Raw genomic sequence first — 13,327 nt, 5'->3', positions numbered from 1 at the left:
CAAGATAAAATCTCTGCATCTCAAAATCATACCTGCAGACACTCTTTCCATGGAAGGTAACATTTACTGGCTCTGTGAATTAGGACCTGATGTCTTTGGGGGTCACCGTTCAGCCTACTACAGGTATTTTTTAAGTGTGCCAGGTTCCATGCTAGGGCCTAAATAATGATAAATAACATTTAATTGCTTACTGTATGCTAGGTGCTGCTCTACATACTTTACATTTGTATTTTTGCTAAATAAAAAAATGGACTTGATTTAACATAAACTTACTGTTTCTTGCCTATGTCAAATATTAAAGCCCCAGAGTGCTAGTTTTCTAAGAAATGTACCTTAGGAAATACTATTTTGTTCTAAATAACCCTGCCTTATTTATGTGGAGGATATTTAAAGTTGAGAAGATTGTGAATTCCCTTTGGGAAGAGATTTATCTGTCTTTGTATCCAAATAATTAATGACAAAGTAGATGTTAGCAAATGTTTGTTAAATGACTAAAAGTGTCTTTGCAAACGTTATGAAATGTAACCTTCACAAAGTCCTTGGAGGTAGATATTATAATTTCCATTTTATAGAAGAGACTTAGAGAAGTTGAATTTAGTTCCCAACTTCAGTACCGTGTTCTAAATACACACACACAGAATTTTGACAGTCAGCATTGCAGATGCATTTCCATTATCTATAACCAATTGATTTTCTACCTGAAGTGTTAAAATTCAGTAAAATACAGGTGTAGTGAAATATCATCTCTGTTTTATTACTGTATTGTGTTACTAACCATGTACAATAATACTTTCTGATTTTTAAAACTTTTTTTTGAGAGACCAATTTCTCATGGATTAAGTTTACAATGCTATTAAGAAGTGGGAGGAAATTTTCTAAATGGATACAGAATATTTTGAACTTTCTTAAAACTTCAGCCTTCCACCAGAAATGCCTCAAGCATATCTAGCCTTTTTGTAGCTTCTTTTGAACATCTGATTTTTTTAACTCCTATGATATTATGCATAAATTACCATGCTTCCCTCTTTCTTTGGTTCTTTGAAAGCTTGAAATTTTATCCCACTTGTGGAAGCTTTCCAGGTCTGAATTATATAAATGCCTTCAGGATGGGTATATCCCAGATTTTATTATTTTTCGACCTATTTTTTACTCTCGTTGCCTTTCTCAAATATTTCTTTTATAGTTTTATATGAATTTCTAATGGAATACAGCTAAATATAAGTAAACAGCTAAAATAAATTTGGGCTCCTTAGTAATTGTGCAATATGTGAAGTATTATTTCTTTTCTTTTTCCCCATTACAGTGTTCTCTCCACAAACTTAAATTATTAATTCAGCTAATGCTTCCTTGAGTATATATCCGCATTTGCTAACTTGGTTATACTGTTACCTTTTATAATTTGTCACCTTTTTCAGAGTGTGATGTGTCATTGAATTGCTCTTACTTTTCCCATACCCCCAAATGTTGCCAAATGGCCTAATAGTATTGTGAATCTAATTACCCTGTCTGTGCTTACCTTTCAATAAAAGATCTCCAAAAAACGAATTTATGCTCTAACTTTATTTTTTTCTATAAAATTCTGTCACTACCAGGATGGAATTCATGATGCCCTCACGACCTATAGAAGCACAAAACTGACCAACTGACTCCAGGCACATTTACCTGCCGTCTCTTTCAAACACCTGCCATTGCTCCCCTTCCTTATTCCACTAATGACTTTTGAAAATAATAAACTATTTCTCCTGAACTCTCAATCTTTCTTTCACAGAATGTCAGAATGTTACGCCTTTATTTAGTTGGGTACTTGAAAGGAGTGCTTTTTGTGTAGAGCAGAAATTTTTAATACAGTTACTCTCTTTTGCTAAATGGTTTGTTGATTATGCAGACAGAACAGTAACTGTATTAATTAATAGTAGATCATTTCAAAATATGCCAAAGAGATGCACTGTTCATTTTGGTTTATCCTTTAAAATAACGCAAATCTGAGTACTGGATTGGGAATGTTGGTTGTTTCTGCTGGCTGTCAGACATGATGTTGCCTGCAGAGGTACCCACTGTGTGAAACAAATAGTGAAATGTGCCTTCTCCTTTCTCCGTGTTTACTTACTGTCTTGCTTTTGCAACTTTCTGCAAGGAGAAAATGGGTGATACTTCCTCCCTGTGGTCTTTATCAGTCTTACACACTGGTTTCATTAGCTTTCCACCACTCTCCCTATGAACAAAGAGATGTGTTTCTCTTCAGAGGGAATAGACTGGTGACTAGTCCATGCAGAGCAACCTGGATTTTTGTGATTATGGTATTTCAGAGGTTAGGCTGCTAAATTATTTTATTTAGTGCACACACAACAACTATGTATTTGTTGATTAGTGACAATATTGATAAGGAAACAATATATTTGTTAAGAGTTCTCTTCATAAATGTATATACATACATGTACACGTATATTACATAGTCCTTTGATTATAAGTTATTTATAACCAAGTCTTTGCATTATTAAACAGTTTAGAAAGAAACCTCTAGAAGTATATTTATTTTACAGACAAATGGACTTTTTAACGTTAGGAACCACTGAAATGGCCTGATAGCCTGAGAAGCTACGTAAGATTCAATAGCCTCTTCTGGAATCTCGAAATCTAATCCTATAGCATTTACTTGAACATTAAAAAGGAAATGTGGAAGACATTGTTTCTCTATCCTTCAGGTTAAAAAAAAAACAAAATCAGCTATCTTCCTTTCTTTTGGATTAAAAAAATAAACTACATAATTTTTATAGAGAATTATTGGTTGATGTCCTTTATTGTCACATTCTTTTTAAAATATAGTCCACATATTTCTATAAATAAAAAGAATTAAGTAAAAAGTTATCTCTCTGCATAAACACAATGTGCCAAAACAATTTAACATGACCTGCTGCCTCTTTCTTACAAATGTTACAGCAAAGATGATTCGCCTCTGATGTGAACATTAATGTGCAATTATATGGGAAAAATGAGAGTAAAGCAATGGCAGTCCCAGAGCTTTGGAAGCAAGTTTTATATATTCAGTGATGATCCTTGAGACTCAAAAGATTCAGAGTACAATCTGGCTAAGTATCAATAATGTCGAATTTATGTAGCTCCCTGCCTTCCTCAAGCTTGTGTGATTCTTCTCCTTTCTTATTTCTGAATGAATATGTGGGTTACTTTGTTCCCACTGCCTACACTTTTCCTGCTCCCTAATCTACAACTCCTTCCTCATTCCTTCCCTTTTAAAAAATAACAAGAAGTCCTGACTATCCTATTCTGCCATCCTGCTTGCAGGATTAATTAGTTTTATATAATCTCTACATAAAATCTCCTGTAAAATTTTTTTATTAGTTTTTGATCAAACCAGAAGTTGCCAGGCTTAAAAATTAATGACAAAGTGCAGGCTTCCTGGTTATGAATGTTTAAAGCATACAGGAAACATTTGGAATGAAGATGTTGACCTGCTTTCCTCTGTATTTGATTATAGCTATCTAATTATAAGCTTTCAAAGGCATCAAGTTAGGTACCCTCTTCATTGCATTTAAAAGAACTAAACTTTTTTTTCATATTACTAAAACCATTTTTGAACAAAATTTTGAGTGATACATTGGGATGCTTAGAATCATTCTTAGCTCAACTGAGAAACCATTCTTTTAACTTTTATAAATTATCTTTACCTCCTGTGTTTTATAGTCTTCTGAGAATTTGGCTTATTCAAAAAGAGATTCTAAGCCTTCCCAAATGAGAAGGAAACCTTTTGTCAGCATCTTGTCTGAGTTGCCTCCTTGGCTACACAGGTCATGGGAGGTCTATGTTGAACATCAGTCTTTGGCTGTATCACAAAACTAGTATTGAAGCACAGGCCAACTCCCAGAGCACAGGGGTTAAAGAGGCAATTAGTCACTACAAAGCAGAGTTGTGGCTGTCTTCTGGTGAGGAAGTGCTTAACTCTTTCATGAATGATGCCTGAAATCTCATCTTCTGAGTGCTTTTATATTCCACTAAATTTAGTCTTAGCCATTTTAAATTAAAAGTAAGCTTAAAATACATGCTCTGTTGAATTGAGACTTTCATATCAATACTTACAGCAGTTAAGATAAAGGGAACAGGCTGAGCAGAGAGATTATCATCAATTATATGTTTAATATTTCACCGAAACTTCACGGTATCCTTTTTAGCTATTTGGAGCCCTGACAAATCTCTTTACAATGTTTCTAGTTTTCACTATTAGTGTTTTGTGGTGGGCATCAGTTTCGAGTTGCAGAATTTTGCCTGACTTTTTTTTCAGGACAAGAATGGTCTCTAAAGAATTACAATTCATTAACCTAGATTGTAGTTTTAAATGTTTTAGTATTTCTGCTTTTCTAGGGTCCTGAGCTTTTGTTTCCACATGGTAAATCTTTGTTACATGTAGGGTGACAAAGTCTTCTCTTCTGCTGTCTGTATTAAAATATGCCAGAACACCATAAAGATAGCACCAGTCTTAACTATATCAAAATTTTACAGTATCTGGATCCCATTAGAGTTACGGATTATGAATTGATGGAAACTCAAAAACCTTAAAAGATGGAGGAGATTTCTTAGCATTTCCTTATTCAAAGTAACGAACTACATGTGTTTCTACTGAAGAATGAATACACTGGTGAATTAGGAAAGCTTGCCTTTAATTTTTTTTCTAGCATTTCCTTTAGTCCTGAAATATTTTCTTTACAGGACTAAAGGAAATGCTTACGTTCAGTTGATTTTTAATAGTTATAGAGATAGTAATATGATTTTGCTGCTCCTAGGTATGAACATTAATATCAACTACGGTCACAAAAAATAAACAGTATTTGATTCATCAAGGTTATAAGTATTATGTTCATCATTTTATAATAATGTGGCTTTTGATTATATCTTTTAGTATTTCTAAAACATAGTTTACACTCAATGAAACATTCTTGAATTAAGTAAATTAATAAATAAAGCTTAGCATCTTTTTTCTGCTTCTTGCATATTCTGAGGAATGCTTAGAAAATGTTAACTTGTTACATAAGGTTTAGTTAGTTATGGTAATGGATGGAACAATGGCTAAAATTAAAAAGCCAGACTTTTGGTTAAATAGATCTGAAATATTAAAGCCAGAGCCAAGTTTATTGCAAGTTTGTTAGTTCAATTTCTGTACCTGCCCCTCAGAAAAACATTTAATCATCTTGTTTCTTAGTAGCTTAAAGAAAATATGCATTTAAAAATATTGCAGGCTTTATTCTATCTAAAATACATTTTTAAAGTATTCTAAGAAACACTCAAATTAAATGTAAACATTTTACTATATAAATGAAGAAAAATGTATTTTCATAACAGCAGGTTTGTGATGGCCATTCCTAAATATATGAAAAATATTATTTTGTTGGTATATTACTTTTTCATTGCTAAATCCTGTTCTCCAATGAGAAAACCTATTTAATGTCACAGACACTCAAGGAGAGAGTGGTCCAGAAAGAATCAGCAAATGACATCTGCTCTGCCTCCTTTTCCTTAAAGGACACCCTCTGTTGGCAAAGATGCAAACCCATAGTACTTAAGTTTTAATAACATTTCAGTTTGTAGGCCACCTCTTGTGGTGTGTCTCATTAAAACATAAATAACGAAACACTGCTTTTCTAATTTTGTAGCCTTCCATTACCTCTCAGTGTGACAAAATGGGCATCGGTTTGCTATTTTTTAAGTAGCAAGAGCTTAAATTAATCTCAGCCACACTAATCAGATATTGGCTTTCTAGAGAATAACATTTGGTAGTGAGAACTTAATGAGTGTCCCAAGATAATTGTTAACTGGTGGAGTTGGTGACATTTTGCATGTCACTCCTAGTCTTTGCCCCTGCGGTATATTAAGAACATGCTTTGAGCAAATGCTCTCGCATGTTAACTGCAAGTCAGCCTTTAAAAAAGAATTTTTCTTGCAGTAAACATCTCTTCTATGAGCACATCTTTAGAAGTTTACATGAAAAATTGACTTAGGTGCATATTTGGTATTCTGTTGTCAATAGGATTGAATAGAAGAGTGTTTACAAAAAAAGTATACTGTAAAATACAAAGTGGATTTAACATATCACCTTGATACCATCTGTCATGTTCCAGAAATAATCTTATATTTGTCATTTATGTACAGCTGTTTAACTTGAAGATTAAAAAAAAACTATTTCGTGCCATTTCTGCAAGGTTAAGATGTCCTATTACTTAGAAAAATAGCTATAAATATGTCTCATAAATGAAATTATATTCAAATGTATTAAGGGGAAACATACTATTAATAGATTCTTGATTACTTCTTGGCCTTTTGACTGAGATCAAGCGTATTAATAGATTCTCGAATTGACTCATCTTGTAAAAGTTTACTTGTAAATTTATCTCTTTTGTGCATAGAAATCTTTTATATTGTGCATTTTCTGAAAGCAGAGTAAACCTATAAATTATACCCATTCGTTTACTGCACAGGATTGGATTATTCTTCAGTAAAACTTGATTTGGAGCTTTAGAAAAATCAATCAGATATCATTATTCTTTCTGTAAGATACCAAATTGTGTTTTGGTGACCTCTGCTATCATTTAAATGACCCATGTATGAATTAGTCGGGATGAGCTTCTGCAGCATGGAATTGGACTGTTTGCTCTCGTTACTCTCTTTAGATCTCGTAAACACTTTTTACTCCTTTCATGTGGGGTCTGTGTGTGTGTGCGCGTGTGTGTGTGTGTTTGTGTGTGTGTGTGTGTGTATGTGTTGTAGCTACTTAAGCCCCCACCCACTTATGTAACATAGGTTGGATTCTTGGCTTGTTTAGTTTCAAGAAATGATGAAAATGAGGTTCTATTTCTAAAACCCCAAATAGATCACTTTTATGATTTGTTTGTTTCGGGAGTTCTGAGGTTTGATCCACATGTTTATTCAACCTAAACATACCTAGCTCCGATATGCACTTATTTGCCAATTACTTTACGACACTCTTCATAGTTCTTTGTTTTAGATCTGTGGGGTTGTTTTTTGTCTTGTTGCATTTGTGTTTCACTTAAAGATATATCTATTATTCAAATATAAAAGTGACTTAGGAAAGAACATCCTAAAGTTTATTTAGAAATTCACCAAGCCACATACTAATGCATCTCTAATGGGGACATTTCTTTTCACACCTCTGAGGTGATTGAGCCTGTCCTTTAAAGTGAGATTTGCAAACCAGTGTCTGGCAGCTCCAATTAGCTTCTTTTGGGTTTGAAGCACATCACAAACAGTAACAAGGTCTCCTAGGACACTCCTATTGCAAGCGATGTAGTCATATTTCCTCATTAGTTCTTTTCAATTGTCACTAATGCCATGTTCTAGCTTTTGAGTAGGAGACAAAAAAACAGAAAAATTTGGTATGTATGTAGAATGGGCCATTGTTTTCCATAATTCAAGGCTCTTTTGAATTCCTTTGATAGTTTTGAAGCTTACACATCTTAATTCATTAACCTTTACCCTTCACATAAATCATGTGATTAGGAATCTATTGCTAAGGAGACAGATTTTCCCTCCACTGAAAATAAGTAATGCCTTCTCATCTTTGAAAAAAAATCCTATCTAGCTTACCAAAGTAACCTTTCTGTTGCTTTTCATATTTCATCAAATGTTTCAGGTGCATTTTAGAACATTATCAAAAGCAAGTGAGCATAAAATTACATTATTATCAAAAATAACTCTGGATGCTTAGGATACTTTGGAGCAGGTTTTCTGGCCCTTTCTCTGTATTCCAAAAGAGTTTATATATATGTACTCAACAGCTGTTACTCAAGAATTTACAATGGTAGCAATGTCTTTTTTTTAATTCTCTTCAGACCCCTGCCAAAACATAAAAGCAGGAAAATAAACTGAGGGTAGGCAATTCAGAATAAATTAAAGTATATTTAAATGAACCTAAGACATTTGATTTGGATAACTTTTTCATATGGAGTTATCTTGTAGAGAATGATGATATAGGGCTCCAAAAAATGTACGTGATTGTTCTGTGATTCCCTGGAGGTAAGACTAGAATGTCTTTTGATTCTTTTATTCTCTCTTGTTAAGACAGATCTCTCCTTAGGGTTTAGTAATCTTAATTGTGCTTGACATTCATGAGCTACTTTAAAAGTATTTGATATTCTTCAGCATTTATCCACTATGCCATTTTCCCATGTTATGAATTTTTCTTAATTATCTGATACATGGTTACTTTCTGTAAGGAGACAGTTCTTTTTCCAAATTTTATAACTCCTTATGTTGTCATACATGAAGTAGGAAATCTTTGAACCTACTGATCCATAGAGAATGGCCATGTGATATTCTGAGCTTTGCCTGTAGGAGTAATGGGGACAAGGGGTTGGGGAAGAATAGGAATAATTTGAATTCTAGATTCTGAGTTTAGAAACTCATGGCTTGCTCCTACAGACCAAACTAATTCATCACTATGATTAATGAATATTCTATGTAGTATCTGTAAGAAAGGTGATGAAGAAGTAAACATTTTAAATGTGGTCTTTGGTTCTATCACTCTCCTTCTCACTTCAGGATTATCACATTGCACACATTTCTCTCTTTTATTGGTATCAGTTTATAAATGCCTCTTAACTTGCTGTACCTGTAGTCCATACTAAGATTTATGACTTTGTTTTTTGCATAATACTATACAGTGAGCTGGGAATTGCTCTGATTTTAATACACTAAAGGTTATGACTAGAGCCAAGATTCTTTGTAAAACAGTGGAATTATTTAAAGTAAGTATGTTCACAGACTTGTGTTATGTACTACTTGTAAACATGTTATAGAATGGACTCTAAAAGTTTCAGGAGAAAAGGATAGTCACCACCCACAATCTCTCATCATGAACTGCTATCACCACATGCTGCCAGGGAAATGTGACATAGGTGAATTATGAGACTTTAGACACTAGCCGGGAACATGAGGTGGTGTTCCATTTCCACCAATTCGTAGTAATGGGATAATACAAACCACTTCCATTTTCAATTCTTAAAACAACAGCTACTTTATCTATCTACTTCAACCACTCAATTTTGTGTCTCAATATATATGACGTTTATATCCAAAATCACAGAATTTGGGGTTTCTCTTTTCAAATGTAAAGTCCATAACAGATATAAAATTAATATTTTGCTACAAGTTTTCCAAGGAGTATGGTTTTGTCTCCATGAATTTTTACTTCAGGAATAATTTTATGTTGTACATGACTTTTAGCACACTGGCTGTGATCAAGGTAATTAAAAGTATTTGGAAAACCTTGTTTACCTGAACTTTCAAGAACAGCAAATATCCTAGGTGATTCTTTATAAAAAGTGAATTGCTTTTCTCTTATATTTCTCCCTTTTTTATCTGAAAGACACTGCTCACTCTTAATCATGTGTTGTCTCTTGGCCACTGTATTGCCTCCTGAGTATGCTAAATGATTTTATAATACGTATTCATAATTGTCTACACCTCTTGAACTTTTCTCTGTGAATAGCGGGGAAACCTGATGCTCATGACCTTTTATCAGTTTTTAGGACAGTCTTTATCCGGTGATTGATCATCTTATTTTATATAAATGTTGGTTCTTGTTGCTTATGTACTAACATTTGACTTGGCTTGTACAGTGAAGTCAATTTGTGTCATTTGCTATTTGTAGTCATCTGTATGTCTTTAATGTTCATATGTGCTTATAGCATATTTAATGATGAAGTACAAGGAAGAGAAATAGGATATTGCACTTGCTTAGAGCATAATCAAATATAAATCAGGCATTTTGAACTATTCAAATAGAGCATGAGAACTACAGTTAATAATTTTTGGTGGCCACGCAAAATATTGGATCTGTTAGTTTTTTTGGTAGGCAATGGAAGAGGACAGTGAGATATGTATATTTGATTTGACAGAAAGCCATCAGATTATTTTTTAATGATTTAGGATATTACAGTCTAGGGCCTTTATTTGTACTCTTAGCATGTAAAAATAGTTTTTACCATATAAAATGTTGTTATTGTTGGTAATGTTTCATTTCTGTTTTTATTCTTTTTTAAATGAATTTATTTAAATATTATGTTAAAACCAAATGACGTGGAATTAGGCTTTAAAATTTCCCTCACAACCTATATCAATCATAATTGCATTGTGTTGCTGTTTTAAATTTCCTGTTTTAGACATGGAAAAGTTTATCCATTTTTTTATAGATCTTTTTTTAATAGGGGAAGAAAAAGAATGTTTATTCAGTTATTCTGAGGAAATTTGAAATGTTTATCATTCCATTAAAACAAAATTCCATAAAAAATTGTTAAAGGACATATATGTCTTCTCTATAACTAATTTAACCTTCAATAATGAATTATGTGAAGTAAAATTGTATAAAATTTCCTGACATTTTATGAAGATTCCTACAAATAAGCCAGACAGCAAATAAAATATAGGAAGGACAGAGATGGATACTGAGTAATTTTTTGATAGATTATGCACACAGGTATCAAATTACTTGATGCTTATTTCCTAGAAAAGGTTAATGACTCTTTTTGCTTTTACCCTTTTACTTAACTGTTATTTGTAAAGATTAAAAGAGGGACTGCATTGAAGGGTGCATTTGCCTGTGTGTCTGTATGACTGCACAAATTTTTCTGATATTATAGGAAACTAAGCCACAAAATGGATAATATTGTTAATCATTACTTTTAAAGTTCATTCAATTCTGTATACAACTTCCACTAGGCCTATTAGAGCAGAGTGCACCATTAAAAAAAAATTGAACTTAAATGAAACCAGAAAAGACAGTCTTACATATCTATATCTATATTGTTGAAATGGCCTAAACCTTTACAACAAATTACTTACAATATTAAGAATAACATACTTTAAAGTAAAAGATTTTAAAGTTATGTGTGTATATTTTCTTTCATCTTTAATCTGTAAAATTATAGCTTTTTAGAATATATTTGAGATTATGTTGAATAAAATTTTGCAAAAAATACTATTTCAGTGCTACCTAATTCCATCATTAATAATTGAACTGTGAGCATATAACCATCTACCTATAATAACGATCTATCTATATTCTACAGTTCTATTATAATAAATTAGTATTATTTAATTATATAAATAATATATATTCATTAAATAGCATATGTTTACTAGTCTTTTATTACCAAATGTAACATTACTCTTATGGGACTATTTCTTTCTAAGCTCTTTGGTTTTAAAAGATGCACTAGTCATAAATGTATTTAAATAAAGTCATTTAGGTATGACAGCACTTGACTTTAAAGCAGGGAATATAATACCTTTCCTGAAACACCATTAAAGAAGCTGTGGCATTCACCAAATACTGACCTCTTCCTATTATATTCAAACCCCTGCTAATTTAACTTGAAATGCATTAGTATAACTCACCACTTTTTGTATGTTTCAGGTGTGTGGAGGTCATTGCAAAGGAAGGACAAAACCTGAAAGAGCTATATTTGGTGTCCTGTAAAATCACAGATTATGGTAGGTAATGAACCATTTTCCTAATCCTTTCTAAGAATAAAGTTACAAAATCATTGCAAGTTTTTACAAAGAAATCAAGAACTATATCATAGAGACTGTCTTCATTTATGCTTATTCTGACCATACCAAAAAATAAAAATAAAAACATTATGAGCTAAGAACCAGAGTAAAATGAATATGCATATTACTTCATTGCCACATGCAATCACACACACATGCACACATGTACGTTTGCACACACACACACTCACACAAAATTAAAAAGTATAGCTAAAAGAGGTATACAATGAAAATAAGTTTAACAATAAAATGTTGAGCATAATAAATATAACTAAGAAAATTATTACATTGAGTTTATTTGCTTAATGTAATATCATGTCAAAGGCATATCTGCTGACATTCTAAATGCCAAACTTCTTAACGCTTTAAATTCTGAAAAGCATTGGGAATGTCCATTTGTGGATATAGGAAGTAAAGGGTATACATTTATATGCAACATTTTAAATTATCTTACTTTTCAATATTCTTTTAAAGTGGTGAAAAGCAAGTTGTTTTCTACAATTATGAAAAATATGAAGTCATATTGTCTCAGTAATAAAGAAAAATAACCTAACCCTTCCTTTTTTGTTTAATTTTATAAATTTTTTCTTAACCGTTTGTGTATTTAATCTAATTACAGAGTTTTAACCAGAAAATATATTAGGCTTTATAAGAGAATGAAATGGTTTTCTTTTATTTTCTCTGACTTTTTGATTTTTTCATTTAAATTTGAGAATATTCTTTCAAGTTAATAATCCACTAAGTTTTTATTGTTAGCTCTGACATATAATAATAAATGACTCCAGTCCTAGGATGTCACACTGACCATCTGCCATGGATGGGAGAGTTGTCTTTTATTAGCTACTAAATTCATCTTTTTGAAAAACTTTACTAAACTCTACTGAAGCTACAATTTTAAAAATAATCTAATTTTTTTTTTTTACATTTAGAAACACACCTAATTTCAGTTTATTTTGGAGAATATGTCTTATTCATAATGTTTCTGGGTTGTGAGTTTTTTCCTAGTTTTGCCTTGTAAAAGTAGTGTTTTGATATATTTTTCTTTACTTACGTTGTTTGTTTTCTGGTTTGGCAATTAGATTGCTACTTAGACATGGTTAACTCTCTAAAACTTCCTATGTCTTGCATTGTCTAGGCCCTAAAGAGTTCTCCCTGACCAACACACGGCATAGTGAGAGAGAGAGAAAGAGTGTGTGTGTGTGTGTGTGTGTGTGTATTATATATGTATATTTTATATATACCCATGTAGATTTGTTAATTAACTAATACTTTCATTTGTTCATTTGAAATTTGTCACTACCTGCTCTTCCAGTCTTTTTGTATATTTCCCCCTTTTTCACTGCCAATTGTCAGGTAGCTAATAGCCAGGAGTTATGGTTAGTAAATCCCTTATAATGAACTCTTCTGAGATTCTGCAGTGTAAAATGTTGCTAAAGTCACACTTTATCCTGAAGGGATAGAGATACTTTGTGTCATAACAAAGGCAGTGCCCAGCACCTACTATTAAGTTATCGAGTACAAAAAGAAATGTTCCAGAAGATAATTGAGAAGGTAAGAAGCTCTGGAGTTGAGATAGATCTGGGATCAAGTTCTGTCTTTGTTCTTTGACCTTAGGGAAGTTCCTTCACATATAGGACACTCTGTTTCCTCAGTTGTAAAATGAGGAATTAATGTCTGACTTCATGCTTCTGTATGTATCTGGTACCTAACCTCGTGAGTAGCACAGTGTACACTGCTAGTAAGTGTTGTTTTT

At 32.4% G+C, this 13,327-nt stretch overlaps 1 protein-coding gene across 2 annotated transcripts in view; it reads left to right on the top strand.

The window, feature by feature from the left end:
• FBXL17 (F-box and leucine rich repeat protein 17) overlaps positions 1–13,327 on the top strand; it is a 526,839-nt gene that overhangs the window by 354,020 nt on the left and 159,492 nt on the right. For both annotated transcript variants that reach the window (XM_063665111.1, XM_054487207.2), the window contains one exon: positions 11,438–11,514. In XM_063665111.1, coding sequence (XP_063521181.1) covers positions 11,438–11,514 — 77 coding nt within the window. The remainder of the gene's footprint in view (positions 1–11,437; positions 11,515–13,327) is intronic.

Source organism: Pongo pygmaeus, chromosome 4 (assembly GCF_028885625.2).
Source record: "Pongo pygmaeus isolate AG05252 chromosome 4, NHGRI_mPonPyg2-v2.0_pri, whole genome shotgun sequence".
NCBI classification, from domain to species: Eukaryota; Metazoa; Chordata; class Mammalia; order Primates; family Hominidae; genus Pongo; species Pongo pygmaeus.
Note: the sequence above shows the minus strand (reverse complement) of the source record. Positions and strands in the feature narration are given on the sequence as shown.